The sequence below is a fragment of the Sciurus carolinensis genome, chromosome 6, assembly GCF_902686445.1.
Source record: "Sciurus carolinensis chromosome 6, mSciCar1.2, whole genome shotgun sequence".
In the NCBI taxonomy this organism is placed as follows: domain Eukaryota; kingdom Metazoa; phylum Chordata; class Mammalia; order Rodentia; family Sciuridae; genus Sciurus; species Sciurus carolinensis.
The window spans coordinates 49913349-49930306 of record NC_062218.1 but is presented as its reverse complement, the minus strand read 5'-3'; the positions used below and the strand labels follow the sequence as shown (position 1 = coordinate 49930306).

Below are 16958 nucleotides of genomic sequence, written 5' to 3'. Positions count from 1 at the left end.
TAGAAAATTTTCATTTTGTAGAATAAGAAAAAATTTTAAAAAGCCAAGCCTTTATTAATCTGCCTGTAACATTCTTTTCTTGCTCACCTCCCCTAAAGAGGTTTCATCCTGAAAGGATGTTCTTAATGTTAAATTCAAGTTCAGAGCCATAATAGATAAGGTCTTTTATCTTCGCAGTCATCACTATAAAAGCTGTAATTTGCCTTAATAACCAAGTTAACCAAACTGAGTAAGTCATTCTCCAAATTTCATTAATTCAGATCTCTCTCTGGGCATTTATCTCCTTTCCCTCCATGCCTAAAATATTTGTAGCTTTAAAAATAAAGCTGTATGATGATTAAACACATCATTCTGCCAGTCCTCTAAAATATTAACCCTTTTAAGGATTCAGCCAAAAAATGGTACAGAGAATTTGGTGAGAAGTCAGAACTCTTGGCACTTAGGAGTAAGACAGGGTCCTGTTTTCACAAAGGAGGTTTACTTACCTGCTATGAATTACAATGAAAATAAATTCAATACTTTCAACTACTTTCCTGGTTTCAACACCTCAAGGTACACAACAGCCATTATCCTATTACAGGTATGTGAGTCATGCGGTTTCAGAACTATCCACAGCACGTTTCTACTAGCTATTCTCTACCCCAGCATGCTTTTCCTTTTCCTTTATACTATTCCACCTAATTTGCACTCAATGATTTTAGCAAAAGGACTATAACAAGTACACCAAAACTAGGACGGCAAACCCCCTGAAGAAAACCAAACATCTTTCACCTAAGGTAACCCGTCCTAATCCACTTAGTGATCTTACACCTGTTCATACCCTAGACCTGAACAAACTTGGGCAGAAGCTTACTGAAGCAGAACACAAATCATCCCGAAAGCCTTTTGGTTACTTCTGCATTCCACCAATAGCAGAGTGCTGTTGGACGAGAACCACACTTTTAGCAAATGTGGGCAACGGGAATTAACTCTGCACTCCCTGCTCAGTCTTTTCCACCAAACGTGTACATGTATAAATCATTACACCATTTGCCCTACCTCACAAACTCACTGTTTACATTTCCAACTAGAAGAAAATTTTGATTCCATAAGCTTTCATCTAGAAAGGGTAAGATACAGATCACACGTATAAGTGTAACATGTACAATGTTCTATCACTTGAGTCTCTTTAACAAGTCTTTCTTATTGTTATTTTCCATCTTCTAAACATGGCCTGATTCTGTAGAAAAAATGGTTCTCAACTAGGGGTGACTCTCCCCTCCAGGGGATATGTGGCAACATTGGTGTAATTTTGGATGCCACCAGCAAAAGGGGTATTAATGACAGTGTGTAAGCCCAGAGATGTTGAACACCTTACAATCTACAGGACAGCCCCCAGAATGAAGAATTATTCCACTCAAATATGCTGTATGGGAATGTGTTGGTTAAAATAATCAAATTCGAATAAACCACTCAACAGATGTGAAGAGCTTTTAAGCCAAGAAAAAAAAAAAAAAGTCATTATAAAAACTTAACAGTATGAAAGGTATCCCAACACACAATGCAATATTAAGTGCTGGTTTGTATGCTAATATTTACCCTTCAAGGTAAATCCTAATCATATCAAGTTATACATGTTGGATTTCTAATTAGATTCTGTATTTAAAGTTTTTCAATGTCTATCTTTAGGGTACAAATATTGTGCCACTAATTCAGCTAACAATTTCTAAAAGTAAATGGCATCTCTACTTATTTACCTGACAGTGCTGCCATTTATTGAGTCGTTACCTCACATTAACCCTGTGCTAAATATTTTACAACATTATCACATTTCACCCTCACAAAAACAAACAGAAGACATTACTTTATAGATAAGGGAACTGAGATTCAAGAGAAAAGCAGAATATAGAATTATACTGCTATGAAAGCAGGAAGCCAGGATCTGGTCCAAGGTTCATGGTCCCCCAAAATCAATATTCTTAAATACTACAGTGTTTCAGCCTTCTTTCCAGCTTACATGGTCATACAATTCTTTATAGTTAGGTATATGGAGCATACACATATGAATTCCAAGATTAATGATTATTATCAGGTTCACTTCATTCCTATTTCAGCTGTATAAGACAAGTAGTACATTATCACCTAAAATTGTGAAGTATTCTTAAAATATACAACTAACAACCCCCAGACTTTAACCATGTATTCTTATGTACTAAAACATGTCTCTCCCATGTGCAGAAAAAGTACAATCCACACAAAATTAAAAGGGGTGGGGATCATGAACTGAAATCTATTTCTATGCACATATGAGTCTGTAGGGAAGAATCCAACTACTATGTATAACCACAACTCTAATAAAAAAATAAAATTTAACAGGCTCATCTAAAAAGAACCTAATTACACAAAGGAAAACTGCATTTTTCAGGACTGACAGGCATAGCAAATAAGTAATTTCACTGCAGATTAAAATGGCAGATAAACAATCAAAAGCTTAACTTATGATTCAGACTGATTATTCAAGTCAGAAGAAATCTGTTTTCTCTGAAACATTATGATCAGCTCTGCTAGAGTTTAAGTCCATGTCAGCATCTCTGGGATAATGCATGCATATGTGACTGAGTATACTTTTTGCCTGATAGGGTATATTGTTGGGTAGAACATGATGATTTGTAATGGAATAAATCAGGGGGCCATTCTGTCTATCGTTACCATTTTAGACCGTCCACAGTCAATACAACTTGTTTTTTAAAAGTACCTTCTCCTTCCTGGTTTTTTTGTTTTTGTTTGTTTTTATGTTGTTGTTGTTGTTCTTACTATCAAATATGAGCTATGTATTATTATGCAGTGCTTTTTTTCTGGGAGGGAATAGATTAATTAAAAGCTGCACATTTACCATAAATGATATCCTTGGAAGTGTTTATAAATGTTGCTCTTCTCCCTGTTTTTCAGGAAGATAACTAAGAGTAGAACGTTACTGGAGGAAGCACAGGGCAATGACAATGGGGAGAAGAATGGGGTCAGTGAGGGACAGAGGAGAAGAAAAGCCCAAAGCATCTTCTCTAAAGGGATTTGTTACAAATGCAGAAAATGAAGGCTGTTGTATGGAAAGTTTAATTTCTACTTTTTAATACCATGCATATTTTTTATGAAGCAATAGCAGGCAAAGTGAAACAATCAATTTTGGTATTTCCAAGGGTTCAACAGCTATAAAACAATTCATAGTATTTATCATATTTATTTTTGTTCTCAGAGGCTATTATAATAGTATAGAATTTCATGCATGATCCATTAACTAATTATACTTATTTAGGGGCCATGAAATGCCTAATTGCAGTCACAAATAGGAGATCACTGGCATAATTAGTTGTGCTAGCAAAACTATAGTCACAAAATTTCTTGGGTCAGACCACACTAAAACTGTGACCCTAATTATTACAGTACTGTTCTCAGTACAATGCAGTCTTAATGTCAGTCACCCTATCTTTGGAAAATAATTTAATTGGTAAACAACAGTCTTTAAATTTGATGTACTTGTTTTTAATTTACTTAAACATTTCTGCAAAAAATTCCAAATAAAAACACAGAGATACTGTAAGAGTTTTATTCACTCAGGTTAAGCAAGGTTAAATTTTCAGCTAACTGACTTCAATTGGTTATCACTTAACCAGGTTCTGATAAAATTCTAAAATAAAATAACTATCTTTTTTGGTTGGCAAGGTATAAAATAAATCCGAGGTATTCCAAAGCAATTAACTAGTACCCAGGATAATGTTTCTTCAGAAAAACCTGTGGTCCTTATCTAATAAAGAGTCTTCCCGTCTCATTTGATTTGTCAGTGCCATCAGGTCAATATGCAAGGTTCATCAAAAACAGTCTGACCCCCTTAGAAGCGTGGTTCCATAGGAGATCACGAAAGCCAGCTTCTCCAACCCTTCTTCTTTTCAATGGAGTGAGAGAGAAAGAAAAGGAAAGACAGAAAAAAAAATCACAGAGAAGAAGAGAGAAAGGCACAGAGGCAGATGATTTTTTTTTTTTTTTTAAAGATAAAGAAAGCACAGTCAATGGGTGGTAAGGTGAAGGAATGCAAACTGCAGCAACCTGCAAGAACATATTCTGCTCTGGCTATACTTAACTAAGTCACCTTTATAAACAGTTCATGGTTCATCTAACAGTGATAACTCCAAGCCTATGTAAATCTGTTTCTGAAAAGACTTGATTGACATATAATAGTGTCTTGTAACAGTGACCTACTTCATTCTTATATATGAAATGTATTAAATCAATACTCAAAATTTTCTAAAACATGCCCCACATTATGTAACCTTATTTCAACTGCTTTTTATTTTTCATTTATTTATTCTGTAAACACTAAGTTCTTGTTAATTTACCTGTTGAAAAGCACTCAACAGTCCACAATCCATATTTATGACTAAGTGATTCCCTTAGCCACTGGTACAAAGATCTTCATTTGGTATACAGAACCAATTTAGGACAAAAGATATCAAGAGCCCTCCTAAAAAATAATCAAATTTACCAACAGTGATTATTCTAGAGTACCAATGATCAAGTAAACACATTAATACTCTTTTATATGAGAATCCCAACAAAAATGGATTCTTGCAGTATTCTGTTGGACTGGAACTGCCAATGTAATTCATAAAAACAATTTCTTAATGCACTGACTTTTCTGTGGAGTTCAGAAAGAACCTATGATGGGTGTTGGGTTTCTTGGAGAACAGATGTTTCATTTTGCTCTAATTCATTCTATTACTGAATTAAACTTTGATGTATTGGTCTTGACAAGTGCTTCATGCTGATTGTATTGTGTATGATAGTATAATCACTCCCCATGCATTTCCCACTGGCTGGCTGATTAATGCAATAGATTACCTGCAGCATTGATGGCAAAGGGGAATCAGTGCCCTTCTGTACTCTGAACTGTTTGTATTTCAGTATGCATGTGTGTGTTCATGCACACAGGCACCCTTGAATATTCTGCATATAGGCAGAGATGGCTGGATAAAGGAAAGGAGCAGGAAAAGAGAAAATTGAGGACACAGTGAAGATTAACGCCTTTCAATGGTTGTTTACTATGAAAAATACTCATACTACTTAATACTCCCAAGCAGGTATCTAGCATTACAATTATTCCTTCACTTTTTAAATTCACAAATATTTACTGAGCACCAACTATATGCCAGGCACAGTTTTTACCTTTATTAAGAAAGATAATGTTTTGGGAAAATGTGTTACTCTCAATGTTCTCATTAGTGAAAGGGAAAGGGGAAATGTGAGATGATCAATGGATAATAATACAGGGATGAAAAAGGATGGCTATAAAATTAGTTTCAATTATGTTTTGTATTTCAATAGTGTCTGTCATGATATTTCCTTTCTCATCCTGAATTATAGTAATTTGAGTTTTCTCTCTCCTCTTTGTGTGGTTAAGAGTTTATCAATTTTGTTTATTTTTTCAAAGAACCAACTTTTTATTTTGTCAATTTCAGTTGTTTCTTTTGTTTCAATTTCATTGATTTCAGCTCTCATTTTTAGAAAACTTGGAATGGAACCACCATTGGACCCAGTTATCCCACTCCTTGCCCTATACCCAAAGGACTTAAAACCAGCATACTACAGTGATGTACCACATTAATATTCATAGCTGCTCAATTCACAATAGCTAGATTGTGGAACCAACCTAGATGCCCTTCAACTGATGAATGGATAAAGAAACTGTGATATATATAGATATATATCTATACACACCACACACACACACACAGAGAGACACAGTGGAATATTACTTAGCCATAAAGAAGAATAAAATTATGGCATTTGCAGGTAAATGGATAAAGTTGGAGAATATCATGAGATAAGCCAATCCCCAAAAAAGCTAAAGGACAAATGATCTCTCTGTTAAGTGGATGATGATACATAATGGGGGGTGAGGGGAGGCAAGAATGGAGGAAGGATGGGTTGTATAGAGGAAAGAGAGGTGGGAGGGGTGGGGGGAAGGGAAAAATAACAGATTGAGACAAACATCATTACCCTATGTACATGTATGATTACACAAATGGTATGACTCTACTTCAAGTACAACCAGAGAAATAAGTTTTACCTCATTAGTTTATAATGAATCAAAATAAATAAATTATATAAAAAAATTAGTTTCAATGTCTCAATAAAGAAAGCACCTGATAACAAGATTATGGAATATAGTGGATGCTTTAATGGCTTCAAAACAGATCTCTCATATAACTTGGTCTATATGTTAACAAAGACATTTGAAAATGTGTGTGATCAATCTGTGGATAAACAGGCTGCTAGATACAATACCCTCATCTCTAAGGTGTGTTGGAGCACAGTTGCTGGCAGCATTTTGGAAGTATCCTTCCCCATGGGATTACAGATTTTACCTAAATGCCCTATCTGGGGTCCTCCCACTTAACCCCTCTGTCCCTGCTCATCCACAAAATTTGTGCTTTCCAATCTAAGCCAGTTCAAGATCTCTGTCTGAGCACTACTTTATGAATGCTTCTCATACTCTTTTCCAGGTTTGCTGAAGTGAAGTCTGAAATTTCTAATGTCCCCCAGAATGAAAGGGGCAGGGAAGCATGACATAGAGTCAACAAGGTGCAGCTGGTTATAGATCAAAATCTCAGAAATTTGGCTATTTCAAAAGCTATCTTTGCAACAGAAAGCACAGAGTTGAGTGAGTCAGCCACATTTCAGACAACTATATCACCACTCCTGGATGCTTTGTCATCAGGTCAAATTCTGAGAAAAGAGCCCAAAGACCAGGTATTAACTCACTCAAGAGAGTTAATGTCAGAAGGCACCAATATTTACACCAGAAATTCCTATTCTTGTTTCAACTTTGATATTTTTATTTAAAACACTAAAGCAATGTGCTGTAATTATCAGACAAGCTTATAGCAGCCTTACAAACTTTCACTTGTTTGCAAATCCTTAAACATTCTGCCTTCCCCTAAAGTATAGAAAATAAAGTTATTTATGTAAATTAAGTCAGTCTTTGCTAAACCTTTAAGAGGACTGGCTATTTAAAAGTCTATTCAAGATAGTGATTACCAAGCATGCATTTTTAATCTCTGAATCTTTTGTTTCAGAAAAAACGTTCATGAAAAGCCTAGCATATAACATGGTAAAAGGAGACTTTTCCAGTCAGATTTTCCCTTGGTGGCCGGGAAAAATACAGTACTAACTCTTAGGAAGTGGGAAAAGCAGTGAAGAACTTTTCTAGAAATTGTGAGGGAAAAAAAGACACATTATACCAATCTGAGATTCATTTAGCCACCAATATGAGCTAATGTAAATGGACTCATGTTAGAGTTAGAAAGATAACATAAAACAAGTAAACGGAAACCACTCTTATTATAAGTATTATCAGCATATTACACATATATGGTAACACTAAAGTGTACAACAAAGAACCATAGGCACCTTAGTTCCTAATCAAATCTTCATTTCATGGTCTATATTTGGAATAGAGTTTTATGAGAACACATGGTCCGGTGAGCTTCATGTCAGATTATCTAATTTTGTTATAAATTATCTAACTGTATACCTAAATTAGACAATGAGTATCTTTCTCTCCAAGAATCTCCAATTGGTTAGGTGATAAAATCAAATGACCTATAAAGATCTCCTTTAACCCTACTCATCTACTATTTTCTATTAAAACATATTTAAGTTTTTTTTCTTCTTATTTCTGCTCTTCCCCATACAGGGTATTGAATGGATAATTAAAACCTAGCAGCTGCAGTCAAAAGGACAGTGGACTGTATTTACAGGAAGTATTTATCATAGGTGTGCTTCAGGTGTAGAGAATATACATTTTCTCTTTTGGCTAATTTCTGACCCACACTAAAATTATTCTGCCTATGTAAAGAAGCAGAGGAAAAGCTTCCTCTTCCCACCTCCAGAGCAGGGCAGAATTCAGAGGCCTCTGACCCAATAATATAGAGATCTCAGTTTTAAGAGACAAAAACCCGTAGGGCTGCACAGAGAACGAAACCAGGCACTGGAAATGAGGATCCAGCAGCAGACAGCTTTGAGAACAGTGCTAGAGGGAAGGAAAACTTCCTGAGCAACACAATTGATGAAGGCCCTGGAACTAGAGGGAGCTCTGAATAATGCAGGGGGAAATAGAGACCAAGACTGGAGAACACAACCCATTCCAGAAAATACCAGGCCATGTGCAGGAAGGGTCAGACACATAAGTGGTGGCAACTCTGTATTTTATTAGGGGTGGGTACAAATAAAATGAGCTAAAGGTCATCTCCGCTTCTTATCAAAAGTACTAGAAAAGGAGATCAAAACTTCACTGGATTCTATCTGTAGCATGTATTATCTATATTTATGATAAGATTATGTAATACAGCTTTCGATGGCATAAATTTGGCTATACTCCATCAGGATGTTTATTTTCTCGAAGAATCTGAAGTTAGAGAGTATCTGCAACATGAATGCAGTTGGGTAACTAAGCTGGACTAGGTCAAGTCAGTTCACTACCTCAATAAGGGTGGTGGTACCACATATAGGCAGAGAGGTCAGGAAGCTTTCTCAGGGCTTACTGGTGTGTACGTGAGCTTCATTTTGCCTCTGCTTTGTGCAGAAAGACCACTAACAGAGCATGATCTAACAGTCTTTTTTAAAAAATTTTAATGCATATTAATTTTGCAGAATAGTGAGTTTCACTGTGGCACATTCATACATGCATATGACAATTTTATCAATTTCATGTAACAGTCTTTTAAGATAAGCTGATGATGTCTACTTTGGCGTTATGTTTTTGAAGTCTTTTGACACCTGGGATCAAAATTCAAGCTCAGTCACTATTACCCCTCAGGCAAGTTCTCTAGCCTTCACTGGTTTCAGTTTTCTTGTTGTAAAATCAGGGATAATAATTAATTGTACCCACCTCACAGGGTTGTTTTAAGAATTACATAAAATAATTCATGAAATTAAGTACTTATCATAGTGACTGACAACTAAGTGTTGACAACTATGTTATCACTAGTAGCTGGACAAAAAATGTGAAATAAAACAAAAATCTAGATCCCATGATGGCTATCTACTCTCTCCCTCTCCTCCCTTTTTAAGTGACAATGAACAACAAGGTTGAATTAAATATCTTAAAGACAGTATTTGTGATAACAAAGTTTCCAGTCTGTATACCCTTCCCCATTGAGCTCATCCCTATCTTGGTCCATGTTATTCCTTCTTTCTGGAGTATTAGCACTGCTTTCGTATAACTGCCTCCAAGGACATCTTATAAAACCACATTAAGTTCAGTTTGTACAAGTCTTTGTACTAATTTGTAATAAAATTACTATATCAAGATCTTCTCAGTTCATTATGACTGTCCTAATTTATACTGTCTACTTATGTTTATATCACTCTAATCCCTCTTTACTACCAGTACCATCGCCAACAATAAAATCGTGTCGAATACATCTATTCCTCTAGCCACAGTAAGTGCTTATTACCTACTGATAGTGAGTCCACAATAAGACTTCTGGAAAGAAGGATAAGAATGCACCAACAGTGGTACATAGTGGTAAAGCTGCATTGTCCCTGTGCCTAGGGGAAGACAAACTGATAGATGACAAGCAATCCCTGATACACGGCTCATCATGACCACATTCTATACCACCAGTCATCTGGAAGCTTCCAAGTCTATACTGACATCTTTTGGCTGCAAGGGAGTTCTGGGAATCACTGTTTTCTCCATGGCACTAGTAAAGAGGTAACTCCTTATATGGCAAACCACTTTGGACTGCTGTCTAGTTATGAAGAGAAGCAGTTACTCCTCAGACATTCACTAACCACCAACAACCCTAAACTATGGCAAGCCCAAGTATGAATTTATACCACAGAAACTAAGGAGCTCAGCCATGGGGTAGGGGGATTAAACAAACTGCTTTCAGAGATAGAACATGGTATTCTCCAGAAATTTCTCCATAATTACCTCAAGAGCAAAACCTACAGAATCTTTTTTCTAGAGTGCACAAAGATGCTGCCAAATTACTTAAGAGTATAATTTTGAATGTGTCACTTAAGCATATGTTTTCCACCTTATTCAAGAATGATGTGGGTGAGTGTAGAAGAACCACTACTTGTGTCTGGGATGGTAGAAGGGACAGCATTCTGGGCCCATGGAACAGGTCATTTTTAGTATTTTGCAATACACATAGCCACAATGGGTGGTCTGAGTTCTCCACTGCTGAATATAGTTAGGTTCACCTTGATTCCAAGTGCCCTGAGTCTCTGTCCCAGTATAGTACCCTGCCCTGGAACATGATAGCTGTTATTTAATAACAAAACAAGAAGTCAAACTAACCTTACAACAAAATTCAAACTAGAAAGAAATATCTTACTATGGCTATTTTAATTCACACAGCTAGGTCCCCAGATAAGAAGATATGAAAAGAACTCTGAGCACCATCCTGTTCTTATGAAATAAATGAGGAGAGTTGAACATAGCAAGAGCCTTATGTGGCAACTGTCCTCTCCCTATCAAACAGGATTTACATGCTAGAAAGCAAAGCACATGACTCAGCCCAGAGCAAAAGTTAAGTGTTTTAAAAGTTAGAGAAAACCATATTACACAATATTTGAAAATCAAAATTTAGGAATTTTTCTCTGTGACAAAACTATAATTAAATCTTATTTAACTGTTTCCTCTAATGACATCCATTTTAATTAGGATTTAATAGACTGGCAGCCACAACCTATAGTTTTATGAAGCAAAGTGAAATTACAGCCTAGGAAGGCATTTAAGGAAAGGGACCCATCAACGCAGATGAGAGGTTACAATATATTCCCTCATCCCTAAAGATCTCACGGTAATTAAGTGTGCTGAAAAGATAGCTATTAGGGCTAACAGTAGGTGTATCAGCCACCAATCAACATTGGGTTGTTCTTTGAAATCCACGAGTTATTCCTGGGATCAGCTTTCTGAAAGACATGCGTTATCACTGAATAAAGAGTGCAACTGCAGAGGTGTTCTACAGCTTCTCCTAAACCTGCAACCTCTAGCAAATGTGCAGCCTCTACACTATAAGGGGTTTTCTGTCTTAAGATTGTAACACAGACATTTTCTTATAGCTGGTTATGATACAACATTATTCATCTTGAGAACACTGCCTTATGTATGGGAAAATGAACATCATATACAGAAAGTAAAATTAATATTTGAAAAACATGTACAAGATAAAAGCATCTGCAAATGAGATGCACTGAAGAACAGGATCCTAAGAGTATGCATCTGTATCTATTTCATACTACATTATAAGAATCAGGGAGGTAAATCACAAAAATTAACTTAGACTCAATGAATATCACAGGCACTGGTATCAGAAAAGAAGAACAGAGAAGAAACAGTCCCTTTGTTAGCAAAAGGATGGGGGAAGAGGACCTATGGCTAAACAAATTAAGACTGCATGTATGTATCCTAAAGGGAAAAAAAGTTAAAATGAATGCACTGTTTTAAGCTAATTTTGAAATATTAACACCATTAAATTTTCATATATCACATATAATCATAAAAGCTATGCATCTTGGGAAGGGGGGTTATCTGGTCCAAAGAAAAAAATTTTGTAATCTTCTGGCTAAAAATATGATGGCCCCAAATCCCTTTGCCAAGAAGCAGAGTTATTTGGTGAAGACACTCTCACTTGTACACTTTTCATCAGATGAAGGCCTGCATGCCACCAATCTTTTTTTTTTTTTTTCCGGGTGTATTGGCCACTGCCAGAAATGGACCCATCGAATCCATTGGTGCTAAGGAGTTAAGCATCTGAGATTTAATTTAACAGTTTCAGCTTTATTAAGCTGTCACAGAGCGGCCGCACTTTGATAACAGTAGCTGCTCCAATTATGGCTTGGTTTAGGGTTGACAAGTATAATGATTCATTCGTGGCACATGAGAAGCAATAAAAGGTTGTTTGCATTACAGCTTTAAAAATGTGGGCACTTTTTTCATTTAATTTGTCACTTAGCTTTTGCTAAGAGGACATTAAATTGCAGTAAAAGGCAAATGGGGCTTTTAGTTTAAATGTAATCCCCATATTTAAATGATCTGTAATGGTGCAGTGTTGGAGTGGGAACACTATTGTCTCACAGTGGGTCCTGATGGTGACATGTGACATTTGTATTCAGGTCCTGTATTATCCATGTGGCTAAAGGGCTTCCAATTTCATTTCACAGCCAGAAGCCTGCAGAAAACACCAATTAACTTGCAGATCCCATTTGCCGACAAAACTCAGCCTCTTCTCAATGTCTGGCATCTGGCAGTGCTCAGCATTTAATTCCAAAGCAGAGCCTTGAAGCAATGTGAGTCCTGCGTAGGGGCACAAAGTCAAATTCCCCCATTTTATTAAGAATCAAAAGCCTTTCCTTTTGTAGTCCAGAAGGAACTTTGAGTTAATTTTTTGGTGAATGAATATTAAGATGTGATAACCATTTTTGTTTCTACATGGGATTCGTCCCTTAACTTAGGTCCCATTAAAATGGCAAGTGACCTCTGCTTGCCATGGGAGTACACAGGAGAACTTCGGCAATCTAGTAATGGTTTTCAGGTAAGGCGAGGGCTGGTGTGAATAAAACAAAACAAACAAAAAAACCACAGGGCAATAATTTGTGATATTCATCCTGGTCTGAAATCAAAGAACTTGTATAAAGTCTGGTTCTTCATTACAAAGTAGTCCATCAGAGGTATGGCTAGAATCAGCTGTAAAAACTTCCACCCAATGACAATTAATACTTTTGATTTAGGGGCAAGGTACACAATTTTCAAAACCAACTTGGAAAAGGGATATGTGACTATGGATTACGTGTAAATACTGCAAATTTTATTCAGTCACATCACATGTACTTTTTATGGGGGGAGGAGGGTAAACAATATATTCAGGAGGTATTTTCTTCCTAATCAGTTATTTGTCACTTTACATTTTCTAAGCACCAAAGATTTCTACATTTTATTCACTTAATGGTAATTCAATAATTTTTCCTTAAATAATACTCTTCATTATAGTTTTTAAATGACAGTCCTTTTTACCTTTATAAACCAACTAGTCAATTCGACATGTACTCCAGAGTTCAAATCTGAAGAGGTTTACTTGGAAAAGTAACTCATTCAATATTTTATAAAAATATGTCTAAACTATGCATTACACTTGTATTCTCTAACACTACAGACTGCCCACAAATAGCATTCCCAACCACGGAAGCTATCTACTATAGTTACAGGACTCATATACATTTCATTGGAAGAAAGGTAACTGTCATTATTTCCAAAGTACTAAGATTAAATTATTACAAGACATTTTATACATTCTACTAACAGCAAAAATGAAACACTGATGTCAAAAGCTTTACCAACTTGTGTATGACCCTAGCCACACAATGTCATCTTGTGGAAAATCCTAATCTCTCTGAACTCAATCTCCTCATCTATAAAACAGTTCATCTCAAAAGTCCCCTCCATTATGATCATGCAGTGTCTTCACAGACAATAGATCTTCTGGTCTAGACTAGACCTGGGATCAACAAGCACGATGTGGTCTATCATTAGCAGGGACTTCACTGAAACTATAAACTTATCCCACACTTCCCACTCATAAAATTAATACAGGCATGAATACACGTGATAAAATTTCATTTGTCTGAAATTAGACCCCTCTCACTTAGGACAAACTCAACATAAAGTATATCAAGGACCTAGGCATTACCCTATGCCTACTAGAAGAAAAGCAGGCCCAAGTCTCCATTATGTCAGTTTAGAAACTGAATTCCTCAAGACTCCTAAAGCACAAGAAGTAAAATCAAGAATCAATAAGTGGGATGGTATCAAACTAAAAGCATTTTCACAGAAAGCAAACAATCAAGAATGTGTGCAGAGAGCCTAAGAATGGAAGAAAATCTTTGCCACCTGCACCTCAGATGCAGCATGAATTTCCAGGACATATTAAGAACTCAGAAAGCTAACACCAAAAAAACCAAATAACTCAATCAGTAAACGGGCAAAGGAACTGAACAGACACTTCTCAGAAGAAAAAATACAATTGGTCAACAAATATATGAAAAAATGTTCAACATCTCTAGCAATTAGAGAAATGCAAATTAAAACTACACTGAGATTCTGTCTCACTCCAGTCAGAATGGAAGTTATCAAGAATACAAGTAATAATGTTGGCGAGGATGTGGAGAAAAAGTTAAACTCGTACATTGCTAGTGGGACTGCAAATTGATGCAACCATTATGGAAAATAGTATGGAGATGCCTCAGAAAACTTGGAATGGAACCACCATTTGACCTAGTTATCCCACTCCTCAGTTATACCCAAAGGATTTAAAATCAATGTACTACCGTGAAACAGCCACATCAATGTTTACAGCAACTCAGTTCACAATAGCTAAGCTATGAGAACAACCTAAGTGCCCTTCAACAGATGAATGGACAAAGAAATGTGGTATATAGATACAATGGAATATTACTCAGTCATAAAGAAGAATGAAATGATGGCATTTGCCAGTAAAGGGATGGAGCTGGAGACTATCATGCTAAGTGAAATTAGCTAATTCCAAAAAACCAAAGCCAATGTTCTCTCTGATATGCAGATGCTGACTCACCACAGGCCCTGGGGGAAAGCATTTCAATGGATTGGAGAGCAGGAGGAAAGGGAGGAGGAATGGGAATGGAAAAGACAGTAGAATGAAACAGACATAACCTTCCTATGTTCATATATGAATACATGACCAGTGTAACTCCATGTCATGTACAACCACAATAATGGGAAGTTATACTCTCTGTATGTTTATGTCCAAATATATTCTATGGTCATGTATAACTAAAAAAGAATAAAGAAAGAAAAAAATATTAAAAAAATTTCATTTGTCACACAGATTTCTTAAAAGAAAAACAAGGTAACAAATACATCATTCATTATTTCCCTAGCAATGAACTTTGAGAAACAAGATTCACCCCAACAAAATTCACAGTATCCTCTCAATGAATATGACTACGAGAGTTCCCAAATTTTCCAAACGCCTGCAATATTTGTATCTTTAACCACCAGAGATCTGGGGAACAATAAATTTTAGAGTTTGTTCACCTAAATCTACAACCTGTCAAAAATAAAATATTCAAACCACTTTTGATAATTCTAATGTAGGAAGAAGCAGAAGACAGACTCCACAAATTTTAACTAAATGGAGTACAATATTCATCTAGAAATAAGTAACCAGCTCTATAATGCAAAACAACTTTTAAAATAGTATCACTTTTCCAATATTTTAAGGCAGATTCCTGTGCTTACATTCTTAAAGATCAAGCAATTCCCCCCAAACTTTGCCAAGGTCGTTTTCTGCAAATGCAAGCCCGAGTTCTCATTCTTTCTATTATTTCAACCAGTGTGCACTGGTACTATGTTCATGGATGAGCAGCTCTCTCTTCAGCAATACTATGACCATGTTATCAAAACGTTCAACTGTAGTCTTTATTCATACACAACTCAATGGTAATTTTTCAGGAAACATATTTACCCAGTTCATCCCAGAGCTGCCTATATTTGTCAGTCATTGCAGTGCCTTGCTGCCTCCAAAGTGACAGGCGAGGGTCAGCCATGAACTGCTCTGTAATCAAGGTCAACATGCGGGCCCCATTGGAGTCCCTCATCTTCAACATCTCCCGCACCTAGTGGGGAAAAGAGACCTTTAGAAAAAGGTTAAAAACAAAAAACAAACAAAAAAAAACAGTAACTTAAGAGACAAACCGCTTTTGTCTATTTCATGTGTATGTTATGCCTTCATACCAGTCCTCTTAAGCAAAAAGGTAGTCAAAAACAGATCTCTATTCTAAATTGCAATTTAATCTGAGAAATGAACATTAATTATTCTAAATTGTATTTTAGAAACCACATGAGGAAAACAGTTTTCCCAACTTCTAATTTCAAAAAAAAACTTGGTAGGGTTGTAGGTATCTGATTAAGGTAGGTGATTAACCATGTGTTTCATATGTCTGGTAGAAAAAATTTTTTTTCAGGTCTCCTTCAAAGTATCTCTATTATCTAACCAAGTATATTTTGTGTTCAAATTATACTTCAATAAAATAGGTGACTAAGTAATTTACCCTTTGACAAACTATCAAAGAAAAATTCAGCAATAGAATCAGGTATCTAAACCTAACAAATGTACCAAAACTGGTTTTAGCTAGGTGCATTGCTTCATGGGGATGAAATGCCATATCTTTGCTGGTCTATAGAAAAACAACACACCAAAATAAAAATGACAAATAGTTTGGCACCTTTCTGACTCTTGAACTAATTTTACTTACCTCCAGAGTAGCAGAGCCTAAAGCACAATCCACTGAGAACTTCTTTTAGTAATCTGTTAATTGACCTGATAATGTTATGGCTTTCTTAAAACATAATTTATGTATCATACAATTCATCAATGTAAACTGTACAATTCAATGGTTTTACTATATTCACAGAGCTATGCAAGTCCTTCAGTTTTTAAGATAAATTAATAAATTCAATAAATTTTCTCTCACTGAAACTTTTAAATGTAAACAGCAGCAGCATGCAGTTGTACCTCAGTATCTATGAGGAATTGATTCTAGAACCTCCCAAACATACCAAACTCTGAGGATGTTCATGGTTATTTTATACAAAATGGCACAGTATTGAATATAACCTATGCATATCTTTCCTATTTGCTTTAAATCATCTTCAGATTACTTATAATACCTAATAAAATATAAGTGTAAATGCTAGGTCAATAATTCTTACAGTGTACTGTTTAGGGAATAATAACAAGAAAAAAGTCTGTATATGTTCAGTACAGATACAACTATCATCAGCCATGATGGTGGCCTCGCTACAATTTCAATCTATGGTTGTCTGAATCTTGCCAGTGCAGAACCTGCGAGTACAAAGATAGTGTACATTCACTCCG

The 16958-nt window shown here is 35.9% G+C and overlaps 1 protein-coding gene across 2 annotated transcripts in view; it reads right to left on the bottom strand.

Moving 5' to 3' along the window:
* Zswim6 (zinc finger SWIM-type containing 6) overlaps nucleotides 1-16958 on the bottom strand; it is a 180808-nt gene that overhangs the window by 33528 nt on the left and 130322 nt on the right. For both annotated transcript variants that reach the window (XM_047555529.1, XM_047555530.1), the window contains exon 4: nucleotides 15546-15696. In XM_047555529.1, coding sequence (XP_047411485.1) covers nucleotides 15546-15696 — 151 coding nt within the window. The remainder of the gene's footprint in view (nucleotides 1-15545; nucleotides 15697-16958) is intronic.